Source organism: Centruroides vittatus, unplaced genomic scaffold (genome assembly GCF_030686945.1).
Source record: "Centruroides vittatus isolate TY-2023 unplaced genomic scaffold, ASM3068694v2 contig_301, whole genome shotgun sequence".
In the NCBI taxonomy this organism is placed as follows: Eukaryota; Metazoa; Arthropoda; class Arachnida; order Scorpiones; family Buthidae; genus Centruroides; species Centruroides vittatus.
Genome location: NW_027121927.1, coordinates 2,180,527 through 2,199,535, shown reverse-complemented (window position 1 = coordinate 2,199,535; position 19,009 = coordinate 2,180,527). Strand labels below are relative to the sequence as shown.

Here is a 19,009-nt window from a genome sequence, read left to right as displayed (position 1 = left end):
AATCTTGAGTGTTTTTTAAGACATGAAATTCGTGATGTACTGCTCAGGAGAACTCTCAATAAAATAAATATCAATACGAAATTAATATTAAAACATGATTTTACATATCACTTTGTAATCAAACTTTTTGTAAAATAATTATGTTAAATAAAAGAGACAACTTAACTAGTAAATGTTATAGTGGGAGATTAGTAATCGGATTTTGTATTAAAATAATCAATTTATAATTAATTTATTTACTTCTGAATAATAATAACAACAAACACTATAATTTTTCTGTTTTTAATTAAAACTGTCGAAACATAAAATTTTAATATGAAGTTTCATAATTAAAGGTTTTACCTTTAGCTTGTAATTATTTGTACAAGTTGAGTCACCGACCACGAGATGGCGTACTCTAACGAAGATTTCGACTATACAAGGACTCTAGGAAAAGTGAACGGAAAGGATCCTTACCTTCAAAATATTAAAAGTTACCAAATATTCTATCCTTTATTAATTTATGATTAAAGAAATAAAGTAAAATAATCGGAGGCGCCGACTGACAAAGACGTCATTTATTAAAACCGTACAGATAAGTTTCGTTTTATTCCAGTAGACGGCGTAATGTCTTTTCTTATTTCCGTTTCGGAAGTGGAATGTCGAAGATCGAGAAAGTTAACGAACTGCGGAAAAAGATCGGAGATTTGGCGTCGTTTTTAAACGAAACTTCTCCCCTTTCTAACGCTCACACGGTCGATTTTATAACAAAGGAAAGATGGAAATTACTCGATCCCGATCTTGGAAAAGATCTTCTCGACTTACCGAGGGATCAATTGAACGCAATTTTAGGCAACGATTTCGTCACGTCAGAGAGACGGAAGTACGTATTTCTGTTTTACTCTCTTACTACAAAACGGTAAACTTGATTTCCGGGTTAATGTTGCCCGCGAATTCGCTAAGTACAAAATATCCGTATTTTTAAATTAGAAAACAACAAAAATATATAAAAAATATTAAAAAAAATAAAAAACGAAATAACATTATTAAAGAAAATAATGTATGTGTATATATATATATATATATATATATATATATTATATATATACATACATACATACAATACATATATATATATAAATATAAAATGTACTTACATTCATTTTGAATTTTTCCCTTTTTTCTGAGGTCTGGTTGTTTCCGCATTAATATTCATCTCGGTTCCTTTCCCCCCTTTTTATTCTATTCTCATCAGTTTTCTCCTAGGATGTCTTTGTTTTTCTTGCATTTTGTTCTGGCACTTTTTTCCTTCTTTTTCAGGAGCAGTGGGCACAGTCTCGAGTTCTTCTCATAATGGTATTTTTCCAGATCCGGGATATATTTTACTTAAATGTTGCACGAAAATGAAAAAATGTTCTCCTGGTTTTTTCAAGGGCCAATCATGGTATTTTTTATACATGAACGAGTACATGTACAAATCCGACAGGTTTTCTGTGTAATGTTTCAGTAGGTTTTTTTTGTTCTTCAGTATCCCCATAATCTTTCGATGTTTTGGGTATGAACCCCTGTTTTTGGGTTCACAAAGTTTTCCAAATGATTAACAGTCTTATGGTCGATTTCTATACCTTCCGCATCGTCTATATGGTTGTATCTAACGATGTAACGAATATTCGGTTACTACCGGTATTCGGCCTATTCGGCCTATTTTTCGCTATTCGGCCGAATACCGAATATTTAAATCACTATTCGGCCGAATACCGAATACCTAAAAACAGGAGTAAGAAATAACAAAACTGTTTTTATACAGTAAATAATCATTAAAAATTAATTATTTTGGTAACTTTTATTAATGCTGAACATTAAATTATCATTATTAAGGTTAGTAAGAAATAGCATCTAACTCTATTAAATTATTTCGTAATTAAATAATATTATAGCCTTTATCTAGCCCGATATCTTATGGCATTGATGGCGTGTAGGTTAGAATGTATCGGGCATTAATGTTATTGTTTAGTTAATTATGTTATATTCGTATTTGTGTATATTTTAATATTTTTTACGATATTTTAAAATGATTTACGAAAAGTTTTATTAAAACTTATCGTATTTAATGAAAGAATTATTTATCTATTTCTAGAAGATGAGTAACTAATATATAATTTATTTTATAAATAAAGCAAAGAATAAGCATTTCTCATTATATACAAAAGATAACATTTGAAATCATGTTAATTTTAAAAATATTGAAAAAAATAATAGCAAGAAAATATCACAAAACTTCACAAATAGAAACCCCTAATAATATATTTGAACTGTTCCACAACTGGGGAGAAACTAGACCATACGTCCCTACTAAAGTATATCCTTAGGGTACTATTCAGTCTACAAATACGCAGTAAAAACAAAATTTTAGTGCTTAATTAAAGAGTTAAAAAGATCGATTGTAAATAAAATAACTTATAAGTTATAACTTACATCTAAATACCAACAACTGCCGAATCATATTGGGCTATTTACGGCTATTACATAAATTACAAACCAATTTGGCACTAGAGGTAGACGTTAGACTCCATCTCATATTAACTTTAATAATTATAATTTAATTAATTTAAATAATTTAGACCTACTGGAAGAAAAAATCGTAGTGACAGCGGGCCAATAGAGAGGAGGATGTGCGACCCTTGCCATAATATGGTTTGTGTGCCAATTTTCGTATGTGCGTTAATCAAGCTGAATAGTTTGGCCGAATATTCGGCCATTTGGCCACACTCCTGACCGAATATTCGGTATTCGGCCTGAGCCGAATATACTATTCGTTACATCACTAGTTGTATCCCTTCCATTTGTCCATCAAAACTGTGCTGCCTGAATTTACGAATTTAGAAACGATCCAATTAAGTGTCGATTCCGACCTGTCATTTACTTGACATATAAAACAGCTTTTATCTTCTCGACAGACTCTGCCTACTACCCATTTCGTGCTTTTAAGTTTACATCCTTTCTCGTATTTGTTTTTACAGATTATGGTCTCGTCTATTTCGACCGTCTTATTCGGACCTCCGATTTTAAATGATAGGATGTTATGCAAAGCAACAAGCATCACGAAACGGACATGGTTTGACCAGTCAACAGCGGCCTTGTTCGAAATTCCAGTGGCATTAGCCGACGCAGTCGTAGGGCATTCCAATGCTACATAATGCCATATATACGAAAACATGCTACTCCATGGAATTTTACCGAATTTCCCTTTAAAAGTACCTTTGAATGCCAAACCGTAGTTCCAACATTTTCGACATCTCATCGAACAGGAATTTCTATTGTTACAATAAACTACTTTGCAAGGTTTCGAAAGTTTTGAGCATACATTGACAACATGCTGTAATCCTAGTTTGACCACAAATTTGGACCCTTTATCGATTCTGGGATCCAAACCCAATTAGGAATACTCACATTCGAGAAGACAGAAAAAATGGTGGGTGGTACATCCGACCCAAAAGATTTTTGGGTCGGATGTACTTCAGAGTTAACATCGAAGAAATTACTTGTTTCGAAAATAATTAATGTAATACGAATGGAAATATCCAAACAACAAAATATTTATAAAATAAAAAAAACAGCACTTAAATTTTACTCGAAAACGATATTTATCTATCAACTTTAGATCAAACAATCGTACACTTTAAATGCAAATTGTTCACCTTTAACACACCCCTTGTCAAATCAGTCATATTAATTTGCATATTGCACGGCTTCGTATTAAATCGCGCCCTCTACCACAAGCACCACTCGGTAACCTGAGACGTGATTACTGGAAGCGCCTCCATCTTGATACCTAGGCTAACATTAATCGATTTCCGTTTTTTTTTCCAGAAAATATCCACATTTATGTCAGTTCCTAATCCGAACGAGAAACTTCTGTTCCGAACGATTGGGAATCTGCACCGATATAAACTGGATCTTGCCGAAATTTGGCACATGGCAGGATTCTTTCGAAAGTAAGGCAAAAAATGCTAACTGGTGTGTACCTGAGAAGAAGAGACACGAAGTGCAGAACATGGCCTCTCTCATATCCGCTCTGAATGACATGTTTCCGGTTGATCTGGTAAGGGAATAAAGTCCGTTGCCAATTAATCTTAATTATATAAAATTAATATATGACTTAATTGGTTAGGTAGTGGACGCTGGAAGTGGCAAGGGATATCTATCCTCCTATGTGGCCTGTTTTCTGGGTCTGGATGCTTTGGGTATCGAAGCATGCGAAAAGAAGTGTTGTAGTGCTATCCTTCGTCATGCGAAGATATCCGAAATGCTAGAACGGACGGAAGAGACTCGGTCGAATAAAAAGTGGAAGGAGTTTGTGTCAACAACAGAAAGTATTAACCGGACCAGCGATCTGGAGAAGATTATCCAACGAACAATAATTAATAAAGACTGTTGTAAAATCTCCGAGGAGACCAGAGAAGGTAAAGATGTGACATTTAATTTGGCTCTGCCTGAGAGACTGGAAGAGGAGAAAAGAAAAAGTGTTTTGCTATGTGGACTTCATACTTGCGGGAATCTGTCTGGCACATCGATTCGTCAGTTTGTTTCTTGTGGGTCAATTAAAATTCTGTGTCAAGTAGGTTGCTGTTACAATTTGCTCACAGAAGAGTTCTGCCAGGAGGAAAGAGCGGGTATGTTGTTGCCTAAGATGCGAGAGATAATTCTTATCTTCTCTAATGTGACTGTCTTATTTAGAAGGAAGAAATTCAGAAACAGGATTTCCCTTATCTTCCTTTCTTAGAGAAGCGAAATTTTCTTTGGGAAGAAATGCTCGTCTCTTAGCCTCTCAATGCCGAGAAAGAACCCTTAAAAATATGGTAATTATTTTAAAAATTAAATTGTTTATTTTTGTTCTTTGCCTTACTCTAGAAAAGCTGCTTCGACAGAATTTTTTATTTCTGGAAGCCATCTCATATCCTAATTGGTGGCTCTCTCCAGGGAGAAAAATTGTTCTTTAACAGTAGTTTTTGAAACATGGCGTCTGCTTTGGAATTTTGACAGACTAATAAATTTTTTGATGAAGATATTTGTTATAAAAAGTAAATAACAATGATACTTTTCAATTTAGGATTTTCATCAACCTCTCTTCTATCGTGCTCTCCTACAAGTGGCACTGACTGATTATTTAGGTCCAACATGTCAGAATTTGGAATTTCGAGTAGGAAGAATGGCCAAAAGCTGTCCGTCTTTTAAAGTCTATGTTTACAAAGCCTTAGGAAAACTAAACCTCAGAGAAATAAATGTAAGAATTTCATTTTTTATAATGGCACTATATTTACTTTTTACATAATTACAGTAGTATAGGCTATAGATAAAAAGTTTTAAGATTCTTATTGATTCTTTTATATTCTCAACTTTTAAATGAAATTTACTTTTTATATTTTATATTCAAAATATTATTTCTTTTAGATTTAAAAGTGATTACCAGTTTTGAATAATATATAATGTATATTTTTAATCATTTGAGTACATTTTAACAATGACACACAAGAAACTGTGAGACTGTATTATTTAAATTTACAGATAAATGCTTATGGTATCAACCAAAATATAAAAGTGTTTTATTAGTTTTATACTCCCCGTGACTTTTCATTTATTGTTGTATAATACTTAAATGTATTCAAATTATTTTGTTATATTTCTATAACAAATTTAAAAAGCCTTCTTTTTAATTAACTGAAAATTACAAAGCTTACATTTATTTTGAAAATACAACAGAAGCTACAAGTTATAAAATTATACAATTCAAAGACAATTTTAATTTTTGTGTTAATGCAGGCCTGGCCAACTCAAATTATTTGGTAGGTTGCTTTGAAGTTTAGTGGAGCAGAGGAGGGAGGAAAAGAAATTTTGTTATGATTTATTCTATATATATATATAAAATATAATAAAATGAGTAACTAAACATAAGTAATAAATTATAATGCACATAACCACATGTTCACAAATATTAAAAATTTTCTGACAAAAATACTATTCTAAATGCAAACAAGTAACATGGCAAAGCCGTATTTGAGACAAGACTATGTCGGAGACTAACTATTAACTTTGACACTCAAGGCGGGTCTGTGACCTTCTCATTCTCCAATCTTCTTTGGTATCCCCATGTTTCTTTATGCAGCGCTTGAGAAGCTCTTTATAGTGAACACACTGAAACTGGTTTCTAATTGGCCAACATTGCTTGTGACGTCATTTTGCTACTCTCTCGCTGCATAAAGAAACGTGGCCTATTGCTAGTTTTGAGTGTGATTTTTCAAACTTTGCTGACTGTGGCCAGAACCACAAGGTTGTCCATGATGTATTTTAGGTGAAATTAACCTATCCAATTTCGAAATTTCTCTCCATTGTGTGTTGCCCCAAGTTGAATTTTTGTTGATGCCTAATGAAAATTTCCCATTTTTGAAAAAAAATAATCTTGGCTATTGTATCATCTGAAATTATTTTTTTATTTTGCACAAACAATATATATATATATAAATGTAAATAGAAAACAAATTATATTTCTTGGAAGTTAGTTTTAATATAAAATTATAATGACTAGCATCATCTACTTTGAAAAATGTTCTGATGCTGTAAAATAACAACCTTTTTTTTTGTTCCAGCAATATTTTAATTACGTAAAAACGTTTTCAACTGCTTTAAGCAGCCATCATCAAGACAAGCTGTTAAACACATTGAAAAAATGGAAATACACAGAGCTCATTTAACCACAAACTGCATCAACCATAGAGATGCGGACACGTTAGCGTCAGCCTGGAAATCCTTCTTTGATAACCTAAATTAACAGAGCATTGTTAAAGCGACAGAACATCATTAAAATGCCACTTTTAGTTTATCTTTATATTTAATGTAATATTTTATGATGCCTAGGTAGATATTTAATGTAATGTTTTATGATGCCTACCTTTTTATTTTACGTTTGGATTAACGCACAAGCGCATTACCAACAATTTGCGCAAGTGCAATAGAATTTCATTTAATTTTTCGTAAATTTAGAACTCTTCATTCTTATTTTCATAATTTTATAATTCTACGTTCTGTTTTGCTGTATGTTTAACTGATGATGGCTACTTAAAGCAGTTGAAAACGTTTTTACGTAATTAAAATATTGCTGGAATGAAAAAAAAGGTTGTTATTTTACTGTATAGAAACAATTCCAGTAAGCTTTGTTTATTTATTTATTGTTCTGATGCTGAAATGAGATATCGCGGGTCAACCGGTCAAGGTCAGCACGTGGGGATCAGAACTATGTTGTGAATAATGTAGGACAGGTAAATGGGTTTTTTTCAAAGATTCATTTGTCAAAATTTGATTTCTCATTTTGAAGTTCCCAATGCACACATTTGTCGAAATTCAATTTTGCAACGTTCACATTTCCAACTTCCCAAAGAGCAGTGCATGCACAAATCTCTCACTACTGTCTGTCTGTAGAGTGTCGCCATTTTGAAGTTTATTTTGACTCGGTTCTCAGTCCCCTGACTACCTACAAGTCTGGTTTTTTTTAAGTGTGCATGATTTGGGCACTTAATACTTTGTACCAAATTGCAACTCCTGACATGTACTCCTTCATACCTCTAAACTGTTACCCAGCAGGCAGTACAATTTTATAAACAAGACATAGTATTGTCAATTATGATATCACTGTGTGTTAACATTTGGTATAAAATTATATGATACAATTATATGAAATATAAGAATGAAAACTATATTTTTTATCTTCATTTATTGTAAAATTATTTTTAAAACATTTTTACAGCTGAATCTGTATATAAAAAGTTTTTTCTTACTGTACGTATGTTACACAAAGTTTTTTTTTCATTCTTATAAACACTGGTCGACAAAATTTTGCTTTTGTTTTATATTAAATTGGTACAATAGGGGGTGCTTCTTGTATTTTTGATGCTGATTTTAAATTGTTTTTTTCAAGTTTATGAATCGAACTATCATATCTTTAGAGCTTCACTGTCATCTGCTTATAGTTCTGAGATATCGACAATACATTATTTTATGACAGTTTTGAATATTGCAAAATGACCATTTCCTGTTAGAAAGATCAATTTTATAATAAAACCAAGTGTTTTCTTTACATATTTTTTTTTTTTTATATTATCGATAAATTTATGTTACAATATGCATAGACCTCTGTAATATATTATTTATTAAAACATGGTTATTACATGCTCAAATACAGATAGTTTATAGAAATAATCAATGGTGGTGATGTACTTATTTTTATCTTATCAACAAGTATTATGTTTCTGGATATTATAATGGAATATAGTGTGAATAAAGGTGGAGGCACATACGCCAAGCAGCAGAATGGCGTCACTTTTTTCACCCCAAAAACGATTTTGCATTGTTTTTTGTGTCACAAAAGTTGGCCAAATCCTATCTTTTGTGGCGGCTGTCACCAAGACGCATTTCTATCAGCCAATAACAGTTTGTTTTGCAGTCACATGAGAAAATAGAATTACATGTTATTTTAATGGCGGAAAGTTCAAAGCTGTTAACTGAAATAACTGACATTAGAATAAAAAGAGGAAAGGATATAAATGTGGCTTTTGATATGGAAAAGCATTTATTCAAATGATGGCAAGTTATCCTTTTTGTATGATAAAAGTAGAAATGACAAAACAATGAACTATACTCAAAATATAAATGTATAGAAACGTAATTGACAAGTAAGTGTATTTTGCATGCAATACCAGGTTAACTAATAGACAAATAAAACAAATGTTTAGGGCCTGTAATTTGGAAGTGCCCGGTTTTTTAAAGGTTGATTAATGACTATAATTATATAGCTTTTTATATATTCATTAAATTTCTCTGCATTTTAAGGAAATAATAAGTCCAGTCTCTTCTAGCTAACAGAAGCTCATGATTGAATGGATGTTCCAATTTATTCTTTTCTGCTATCTGGTAAATTAGTGACCAAATGTCCTTTGTTGCAAGGCTATAGAACATTTTGGCAGTATTGAGAAAGCTCCTTGAGTTGTTCTTAGTTAAAAATTTACTTAAATCTCCAAAGAGATGTTGAAATTCAGTTAGATTCTGTAATTAATAACAAATAGGCAAATGTACTGTACCAAGTATATTTCCATGTAAGGCATATTTTTGTTTAAATTGAATTTGCTGATCATAAATTAAATGATATAGTTAGGTTCAAGTTCCTCTTTATTAATATTACTAAACAGTAATTTGTGTGCAAGAATACAAATCTGTACTCTTGCCCACAGGGTAGTTTTCATGTTATATTGGATAAGTTAAGTGCTTGCAGCGGTAAATGAGTGGCATTAGTAACTACCGAAAGAATGTTTAGAATTAAGGCAGAAACCTTAATTCTAAACATAGGAAAATAAGATCAAGGCATAGGAAAAACACTTACCTCAAATAATGATCAAGCCTTAATCTCTGTGATAGTAAATCACACTCAGTAGATGTCCATCATCAGTTTTATCAAGTGATAGCTTAATGTTGCCAACAACATGTAGAACAAGACAAAAAATACAGTTTGTACTCTTGCTCCACATTCTCTTAATAATGCCATGCATTTACTGAGATTTCAAAGCATTTTCACTAAATTTATGACTATAGAAGAGGATTGACATTGTTGGTGTCTAAAGACGAGATCAACATAAAATTTCTATAAGTTAGAATTGGTAGAGATTTAGTGAATTTCGAAATTTCTCTGAGTTAGATTTTATATTTTGTTTTTTTCTCTTTTTGTTTTGGTAATAGAATGACTCTGATGATGATATTATTTTATGCCTTCTGTGATATATGGTCTATTTATTCTTGACTTACGATTTGTCTACAAACTTTAAACACATGCATTCAGTAAATAAAAACTATGATTTTAATACAATAAAACCTACACTTCTAGTATAATGAAACTGTAAATCTGCCATCTTGAGGTGTTGTTCTCAGTTCCAAAGTTAATTAGTCAACAGGAAAAAATTAAATGTTTAAAGCAATCTTTTGAATGAAAAAAAAGCAAATTTTGAATAATTCTGTAGTTGATAAATACTTACCATATATTGTATAAGATATGTAAAATGACATGAAAAAATCTAATCTAACTGAATTGTGTTATAAAGGAAAATATGTATATTTTAGCTTTGTATAATTTGAATAAATATATCATTTTATCTGTTAAGTTTGAAATATATTCTTCACTTTTTTCATACAAAGTACAGTAGCTTTTTTCACAGCCACCAGATTTTTGAAATAAAAGTTTGAACACCTATTACAGTACTAAGTTTAGCAATCGTCTTTCCATTTTTCTCCCCTTGAATTTTCAACTTTCCAAAATTTCATAACAGTAATTTAAAACAAAATTTACAAAAAATTTTGTTTTAAATTGAAGTTAATTATAATAAAATTCTATTTTATTTGAAAATCAAAACTGGCTGAATTTTTTATGGAAGACATTTTATAATGACTTTTGAAATTATTGTTTGGATCAGAAATGAATTAATTAGAAGTATTTTAACTTTATTCATTTTAATGAATGCAATACATACTAAATAATTGTAAATAATTGTAAACAATATTAAATATGTATACCATCTCATAAATTATATGATTTATGATATATTAAATTTAATTTTAATGTTCTTTTATCTTTATTGATACGGTTTACTCTTTTCCAGATCGATGATGATGATGTAGAAAATTATTTACAGGTTTATTCGGCCGAAGAGAAGAAATTGAAAGCCTTTCAACTTTTAAGAATAATTTTGGCTTCTTGCATAGAAACGTTAATCTTACTAGACCGGTTACTTTATTTATGGGAACAGGTTTGTATTTTTTTACTTTCTGACTTTCTAATAAGTTTTTAAAAAAGGTTTACATTTTTAAAACAATGTAATTATGTAAAGTGAAATCTTATATAAACAATATATTGATGATCAGGAATTCCAATGTGCCTCAATTTTTTTTTTTTTGTTATTGTACTTTTTAACTCTTCCTGTTCTTGTGGGCACTAAGAGAGTTTTTTCAGTCCCACAGTGGGGCATCTGAACATATCTGGGACAGATCACGAAAAAATTCCTGGGGTTGCCATTTGGATTCGATCTGGAGTCTTCCCGCTCATATTCATATCAGTAGACTGACTCCTTAATTTCTTTGATCGATTTCTTGCTTTATTAGGTTGTTAATTATACAGTATTATGATTAGTTCTATGTTAAACTAAATTTTTGGATTCTGGAATAAAGAGTTTTTATAAATCTTTAGAATAGGGATCAGAAACCTGGTATTCACATCTCAATCTTATTTTGAAGAAGCAGGTTGCAAATATTTATAAAATGATATTGGGACAGGAGAATAGAATATTTCTAATAAAAGGAAGTCTAGGAGTTTTTCCTAGGGAGAAATTTTTAAATCCTTTGAAGGAAAGCATAACAATGTTTATTCTGATGTTAAAAATAGTCAAAATAAACATTTTCTGTTATTGTTATATGTTTGTAATTGTCTAATATTTTTGTGATTGTTTGTTACTTTCTTGGCTGTTATATATAATAGAGGAAAAGTATGGCAGTCGGTCAAAATATGAGTCCCCAAGATTTTACATTTTTGGACTCAGGACACCTTGAAACGTTGAGAAATCCAAAAACAATTTTAGATGTTTGTGTTTGTGTGGGTCACAATTTTGTTCACCCAGTTGAAGCTTAAAAACTTGTGCCTTTTGTTGAAAATTTCTGAAATTTTATAGGAAGGTTTGTTTATTAGGGGGATTGATGCTATTAAATTTTGGTGATTAAAGGTTGAAGTGGTGGTGAGATAAAAGGGATCGTGTGTATTTCCAGTAGGGTCAGATGTAATGATGATTTTACTCATTGTTAGCATTTACGATTTTTTTATAAAACCCATCTCTACCCTCAAAATGAATCATTTTGCCATTTTTTTAATACAGTAGTTAAAAATATAAAAAGATTTTAATAAAACATGATAACAGATGGTGCCACAAAATGTCACGGGAAAGTTAAGCAATTCATTGTTGGATTTTTTTTTTGTGTTTTAGTCCACCACAGAAATTTTTGAATTTATCAAAATGATCACTTTCATAATAGTAGCTAACATTTTATTCTTTCATTATGGCAATATTTTTATGACATAGAAGGCAAATATTTTCAAAAGAAATAGTGTTCCATTCCTTCTTGAAGACTTTTCCTTTTGTTATTTTCTGTTTTTTGTACGTTTTAGGTTTTGAAGGAAATAGATTCCAATACAAGACTAAATAATGCCCAATGCATCTTGTATTTTTATGAAATTATAAATATTTGCATGAGTTGCAAGAGAAATAAAATCAAATTAAGGTTAGAGGCTGCACAACACATACATAAGGGCTGTCAGTTGTTGAACCCTTTCTTAGAATATTAAAAACGTTAAAAAAAACAACAACAGACTTTGATAGAAAATTTAAAACAGATATGACAATCTCAGAAAGTCATTTGAATATAATTTATTTTATAAAACTATTTTACTTAAACAATTAACCTTGTTGTTTTATTATTTTGAAAAGATAAATAACTTACAGAATGTATTATCATCACTCTGACTTCTATTCATTTTAGATTAGAATTCGCTTCTTCCATGTACAGTACCTTGAAAATTATTTTTTCCTTACAAAATCATTATATTTTATAGAAATTTAGCTTAAATAAATTTTATTTTATTTAAACATCTGTATGCAAAGTTTATCAAACATTTAAGTGACACCCTCCATAAAAAATCTAATAAAATATTTGAATAATGTATAAAATAGAATTACTGTATACTATTATTTTATAAATTTAGAAAAAATAGTTTGCGGTTAAGCAGATATAAATATAATCTGATATATGCTGAGATCAAAGACAGATTCAATAGCTAATGTTAGGAGGGAGATTTTTAATTCTCATAATGAAGTAAACAGTACATAAAAGTTTTATCAATTTATATAATTTAAGTAATTATTAAACTTCATCAATTTAAAAATGCAACAAAATGAAAAGTAACAATAAAAATATTAAAAGTATAAAAATTATTTTAAGAAATGATGAAGCTCTTGTTAGCAATAAAAATCTTCTAGGAGCAATTGCTCTTATTGCCTAGGTCTGTCCTTGTCTGTAATAATTGCATGTTTGCATATAATATAAATGTGAACGTATATAATATATTAGTCATCTTTATAAATATTATATTGTAAAATTGAAAAACAATTAACATTTATAGTGTATTTAGACTATATTCAGCATTGCCTATAAATATGTCAGACTTAATTATCTTAACATGTCATAGAGACAATATTCATATATTTAAAGTCAACACAAATTTTATTATACCTATAAACTAAACTCTATAAAACTGAAAGTTGACTCTATGGAAAAATTTCAAATTACTGTTTGTTTGTCATTTTTGTCACGTCCTTGACTTGCTTCCAGTAAAATATGATGCAGACATCTTGATTCAAAATCAACCAATAAGAGTCAGTGCAGATACTAAACATTTGATACGTATTTTACAGTACTTGTATACTGATTCTGATTGGTCAATTTTTGCTGGCTGTAAAATCAATACAGTTTTTATTGGATTGGTTTAGTCAATTTGATAAAGGTTTATTATGTGTACAAACATTGGGTGCAAAAAATGGCACAATTTTTTGCACTGAGGAAAGTGATTTTTCACACCTCTTTCATTGGACTCTCCTTCAAATCTGTTTTCTTGGGAAAACTTCTAGTTTCACAAAGTTTTTGGGCAGCATTGATGAAGATGAGACAATTTGGATAGTGTTTTTCAGGAAACCCTTCTGTGTACAGCTGTGCAATTCTTGTTGCGATTTGACATTCTCCATAAATTAATAAATGTCAATCAATTCTTTATTTGTGGTAATTATTGTAAGTTTGTGAATTATTTCCTAGTTAATAAATGTATATTTCAAGATTTACTGTACCTGCTTCATAAGTGCATTTTGCTCACTGTACATGAAATCTATCTAATACAGTGGTTCCATTACACTTCTTCCACTATTATTTAATCCTCCAGTGAACAGTACACAACTAATGAAATAAGAGCTATGTTTTCGATCCTCAGTCGTGATGTCAACATTACAAAAATTTGATGCATGGGAAGAGGTGCATCAGAGCATATTATGATTGTTTTTATATATTCTTTCCCTAGTGACATTCAGACAGCCAATAAACCACTTGGCTGTATTAACAGAGGAGTGGTTTATTGGCATAGTTATCCAACAATTCTAATACAAAAAAATTTGTGTTCCTGTTTAAAACAGTAAAGCTGACCTTTGCACTTTAAAAATTACTTCATCAACAAAGACCCCATAGTGTGCATCAGATTGTCCCATCCTTTAATTTTTACCTGAAGTATTTTATAACACAACAACAGTTAAAACATTATTGGAGGTAAAAGGTTGTGACTCATTCTGTATAAACAACAGAAAATAATTTGTTTATTAGTGACTATTTACAATTGAAACAATTTAAGTTTGAAAAATTAATCATTTTATGCATGAATAAAACATTGTGTTGTTTTATTCATATGTAAAAGTATATTCATATATTATTCAAGGATTGGCATATAGCAATGCAAAAACAGATGAAAAATTAAAATGTAGACAAGATTTTAAAGGTTATAAAGTGGAGATTATTTTTTATAGTGATAATTGAAGAAAATTGGTTTAAAAAGGCTGCAAATTCTTGCTCTTTAATTATAATGCAAAATAATAATAAAATTTAATAATAAAGTGAGCTAATACAGACTGAATACAGAATAGAAAACATGTAAATTTATCTATGAATCATTGTTTGTTTTTAAAGGTAGAGAATAACTTTATCACAGAACACATGTAAATTGTATATAAGTAAATAATTTCAAGCAATGTTTATCTAATAAAATATTGTAAATTTAAAATATCGTTAATAAGATATTTTCCTTTGCCATTTTTATTCTGAGAATACAACTTGTCTTTTTTTTGAACTTTTTATTTCTTTAAAAAATATTTACTGCATTATTTTGACTAAAATAAAACTTTTAATTAATTAAAAATTAAATTACGGCATCACTAGTTCTGACTTGAGTGTATTTTTAATCATTATGCAACCAGCAATGATTTATTCCAGATATTTGCAGTTTATTTTGCAGTAAGTTGCCAAGTAATATAGCAAAATTTGGATTTGAAAAATCAATCTAAAACATAATATATTTGAATAAATACGCATTTAATATTGTTAATGTGAATGTTAAATGTTTTATTTAAAATAGAGGAAAATATAATTAATGCGAAAGTTGTATTTTTAATAAGATGTATCTTTGTTCTTTGTAAAGAATAAATTTCAGCAACGTTGGCTGGTGCATTTCATTATGTGGATCCGAATTTACATAGTTGTCCTGTGAAATGTTCTACGCATCTAAGCGTGGCATTTAGAAAAATTTTTAATTTCAAAAGAATCATTGTAAACAGAAAATAAACAATATTATTGATCTAAAAAATATTGTGACGTAGTCACGTCATTATTCTTCCAATAATAGAACAGGTAATTCATATATTACTTTTTTCGCTTCCAGTGTATTTTCTTAACAAAAACTCTCAATCATATATTAGGTGGCAAGGGTATCATAGAAATGAACTCTCAAAAATAGTAATGAATTCATACAAAGGAGGAATGAGTAAAGTATTTGACTCATTAGTTAACAGTGTGGATCACTCAGAGTACTCTGGAACCAAACAGTAGTTTTTATGCTATAATCCTGATTTCCTTTTTATTTTTCTATATATATTCCTGGTACTATATATATATAGAAAAATATATTTCTCATTAATATATATATATATATATATATATTTTATGTTGTTTGTATGCCACTATTTATATATTAGGTGAAAGTCTAAATTTTTCCCGATACTTTTGAAGTTAGTGAGCGATTCTTCTTCGAAGTTTTCTGTTTGCGAAATGTTTTTTGAATAGACGACTTTTGTCACATAGAAGTTTAATTATAAATTTCTATGTTAATAATAAGTTTATAGTTAATAATAAGAATTACTTGTTTGATATTGTGTATTTTTCGATTGAAATGTGACTTATATTAATTGTAGAATGAACAGAGTAGCTTACTCATAAAGTGAAAATTAAGCAAAAAAAAAAAAAAACCGTGATATCAGATATATAAATTATTAAAGAATATATATTTATTAGAAAGAAATAATCGATTATTTTAACACGTGGATGAAATTTTTTTTGTGACTTTAATAATAATAATAATAATAATAATAATAATAAAACAGTTAAAGCAATAAACACATATGTCATCCCAGTACTCACATATTCTTTTGGAGTTATACATTGGACTCACACTGATCTTGAGCAACTCCAAAGGAAAACAAGAACAACACTTACTAAGCATAAACAACATCATCCTAAATCTGCCACAGAAAGATTAACCCTTCCACGTAAAGATGGCGGACGTGGCCTGATAGACATAGTTAACCTTTACTACAAACAAATACAGCCACTGCTAGAGTTTTTCTACAAAAACAAGAAACATCACAATTACATAAAGCAGTAACTCTAGCAGACTCAAATAACACACCATTAAACTTACACTCACATTATATGGACACAACGCAACATATAAAAAGCATAGACACCATTAAGCAATCATGGGCTCGAAAGGCACTCCATGGCAGGCATCCTTATGATCTGGCCCAGGATTTTGTTGACAAAACTGCGTCAAACAGCTGGTTAGCTCAGGGATGCCTCTTTGGGGAGATGGAAGGATTTATGATTGCCATACAGGATCAGGTCATAAATACTAAAAACTACAGAAAACACATACTCAAAGATGCAACACTCACAAATGACACATGCAGAAAATGTCACATCATGCCAGAAACTATACAACACATCACCTCTGGTTGCAAGCTCTTGGCACAGACAGATTATTTACACAGACATAACCAAGTAGCAAATATAATACACCAAGAGCTTGCAAAGAAACACAAATTAGTAGACATCCATGAACCATACTACAAATACATTCCACAGACAGTATTGGAAAACAACACGCACAAAATGTACTACGACAGAGCCATAATCACAGATAAAACAATTTACCACAACAGACCAGACATCACACTCATTGACAAACACAATAAAATCACATACATTATAGACATATCCATTCCAAACACTCACAATATACAAAACGCATGCACTGAAAAAATTAGCAAGTACACAGAACTCGCCCAGGAAATAAGGCATCTGTGGAGGATGGATAGGGTGCTTATTGTACCTGTTGTTCTCTCCTCTACAGGTGTCATACCACACACACTACACAAAAGCCTGGGCACATTAGAATTGAATAGAAACACATATATCACTCTACAGAAGGCCACTATATTGAATACATGTCATATTGTGAGAAAATTCCTGAATACAGACACACACACTGATACACTTCTTTAATTTCTGTTTTGGTTACTATGCCTTGACTTTGGTCCGGCATAGTACTTAGCCACCGGTGTTAACCGAGTATATCTAACTTAACTCAACATAATAATAATAATAATAATATTTTAAACTTCAATTAAATATTTTTCATAATTCTTTACTTTAGAATTTCTTATTGACGAAATGTTTAGAGCATGCAAAATTATACATTTGAAACACAAAGTTACGCACTTATTTGCGAGATGTAATTTTTATGATAATCCGAAAAATGATACTTTTCCTCCTTTTTTCAGCGAAAAAAGTACGGATTTAATTGTTTGTTTATACGAAATGCCGCTATTATACGCTTATAAAGACGTAACGCGTTATTAAAAGTAAATGAATGCCACCTGTTTGTGTCGTCGTACTCGTCTGTTACCATAGCTTTTATTCTCGGTACTAAAATAACGAATAATAAACAAACAGTAGAAAATAAACATTAAATGCCCAGATTTCCAATCCAAGCTTTATCGAAAAGAAAACGCCGAATGACGCTAAAGGATATCGTAACTCAAACTCTAAAGATAAAACTCGATAAGATCGACCTACAACAGCGATAAACGGCGAAAAGGACCGATTTTGATTATAACCTTAAATGTAAGGAATTAATATATTACTGTTAATTAGTATTCTCTATTTTTATGTAAATCATCGTTAAGAGAAAAATATTAAAAAAACAAAACATGTAAAAACTACTTTCACACTGAAAACGAACGTTTAATCCAGGACCCTAAAATAGTTTTCTTGATTGAAGGTTTGTTTTTTAATGTGACCTAGTTAAACCTTTTGCTTTTAGTGTAAAACTGTGTGTGATGTGAAAAAATATATCATACCAATATACCATGTTATATATTATACCATATTGTACCATAATGTATATTATGGTACAATATAGTAAAATAATATGTATGAGTCCATGTTATTTAATATATATTATGTAACATGGAGTCATTGTTTTCTTGTATCCAACATTAAAATACATAGAACTGTTTCGTGATTAAAAGTATTTAAATCTTACGTGTTGGAAGATTGATTTTTGGAATGTTTACTGGAGTAATTAGATTTTTTTTAAATTTTTCCTCTTACCTCTATGATCGTTTGAAATGATACATTTTGATACAATGATACATTTTAAACTTATTGAAAAATTCTTAATTTAAATTCGTTGCCCAATTTATAAAATATAAAATGTCTCTTATTTTGCCGATAATAGGCAAATAATAATAATATAATAATATTAATAATAGGATTATTTTTTAAATGCCATTTTAATTAACTTTACAGTTGTGTTCAATAATAATAATAATATGTGAAGAAGTATTAAGATAACATAAAACATAACAAGGAAATAATTTCAAAATAGTGAAATGAATTCTTAATTGCTTGGAAAATTACATTCCAAAAATATCGATTTATCGAACAATAAAGAATTTATTGACATTTTGGATTTAACTCGTAAACAAGGGCCAGGTTTATATGCGTTTAAAATCACAATATAGGA

The 19,009-nt window shown here is 29.9% G+C and overlaps 1 protein-coding gene across 3 annotated transcripts in view; it reads left to right on the top strand.

Moving 5' to 3' along the window:
- Positions 1-595: 595 nt before the first annotated feature.
- Positions 596-19,009, top strand: part of LOC136972769 (probable methyltransferase-like protein 25) — a 24,953-nt gene continuing 6,539 nt past the window's right edge. For all 3 annotated transcript variants that reach the window (XM_067267409.1, XM_067267407.1, XM_067267408.1), the window contains exons 1-6: positions 596-862; positions 3,850-4,081; positions 4,151-4,652; positions 4,717-4,838; positions 5,090-5,263; positions 10,674-10,820. In XM_067267409.1, the coding sequence (XP_067123510.1) occupies positions 639-862; positions 3,850-4,081; positions 4,151-4,652; positions 4,717-4,838; positions 5,090-5,263; positions 10,674-10,820 (1,401 nt within the window). In that variant the 5' untranslated portion in view covers positions 596-638. The remainder of the gene's footprint in view (positions 863-3,849; positions 4,082-4,150; positions 4,653-4,716; positions 4,839-5,089; positions 5,264-10,673; positions 10,821-19,009) is intronic.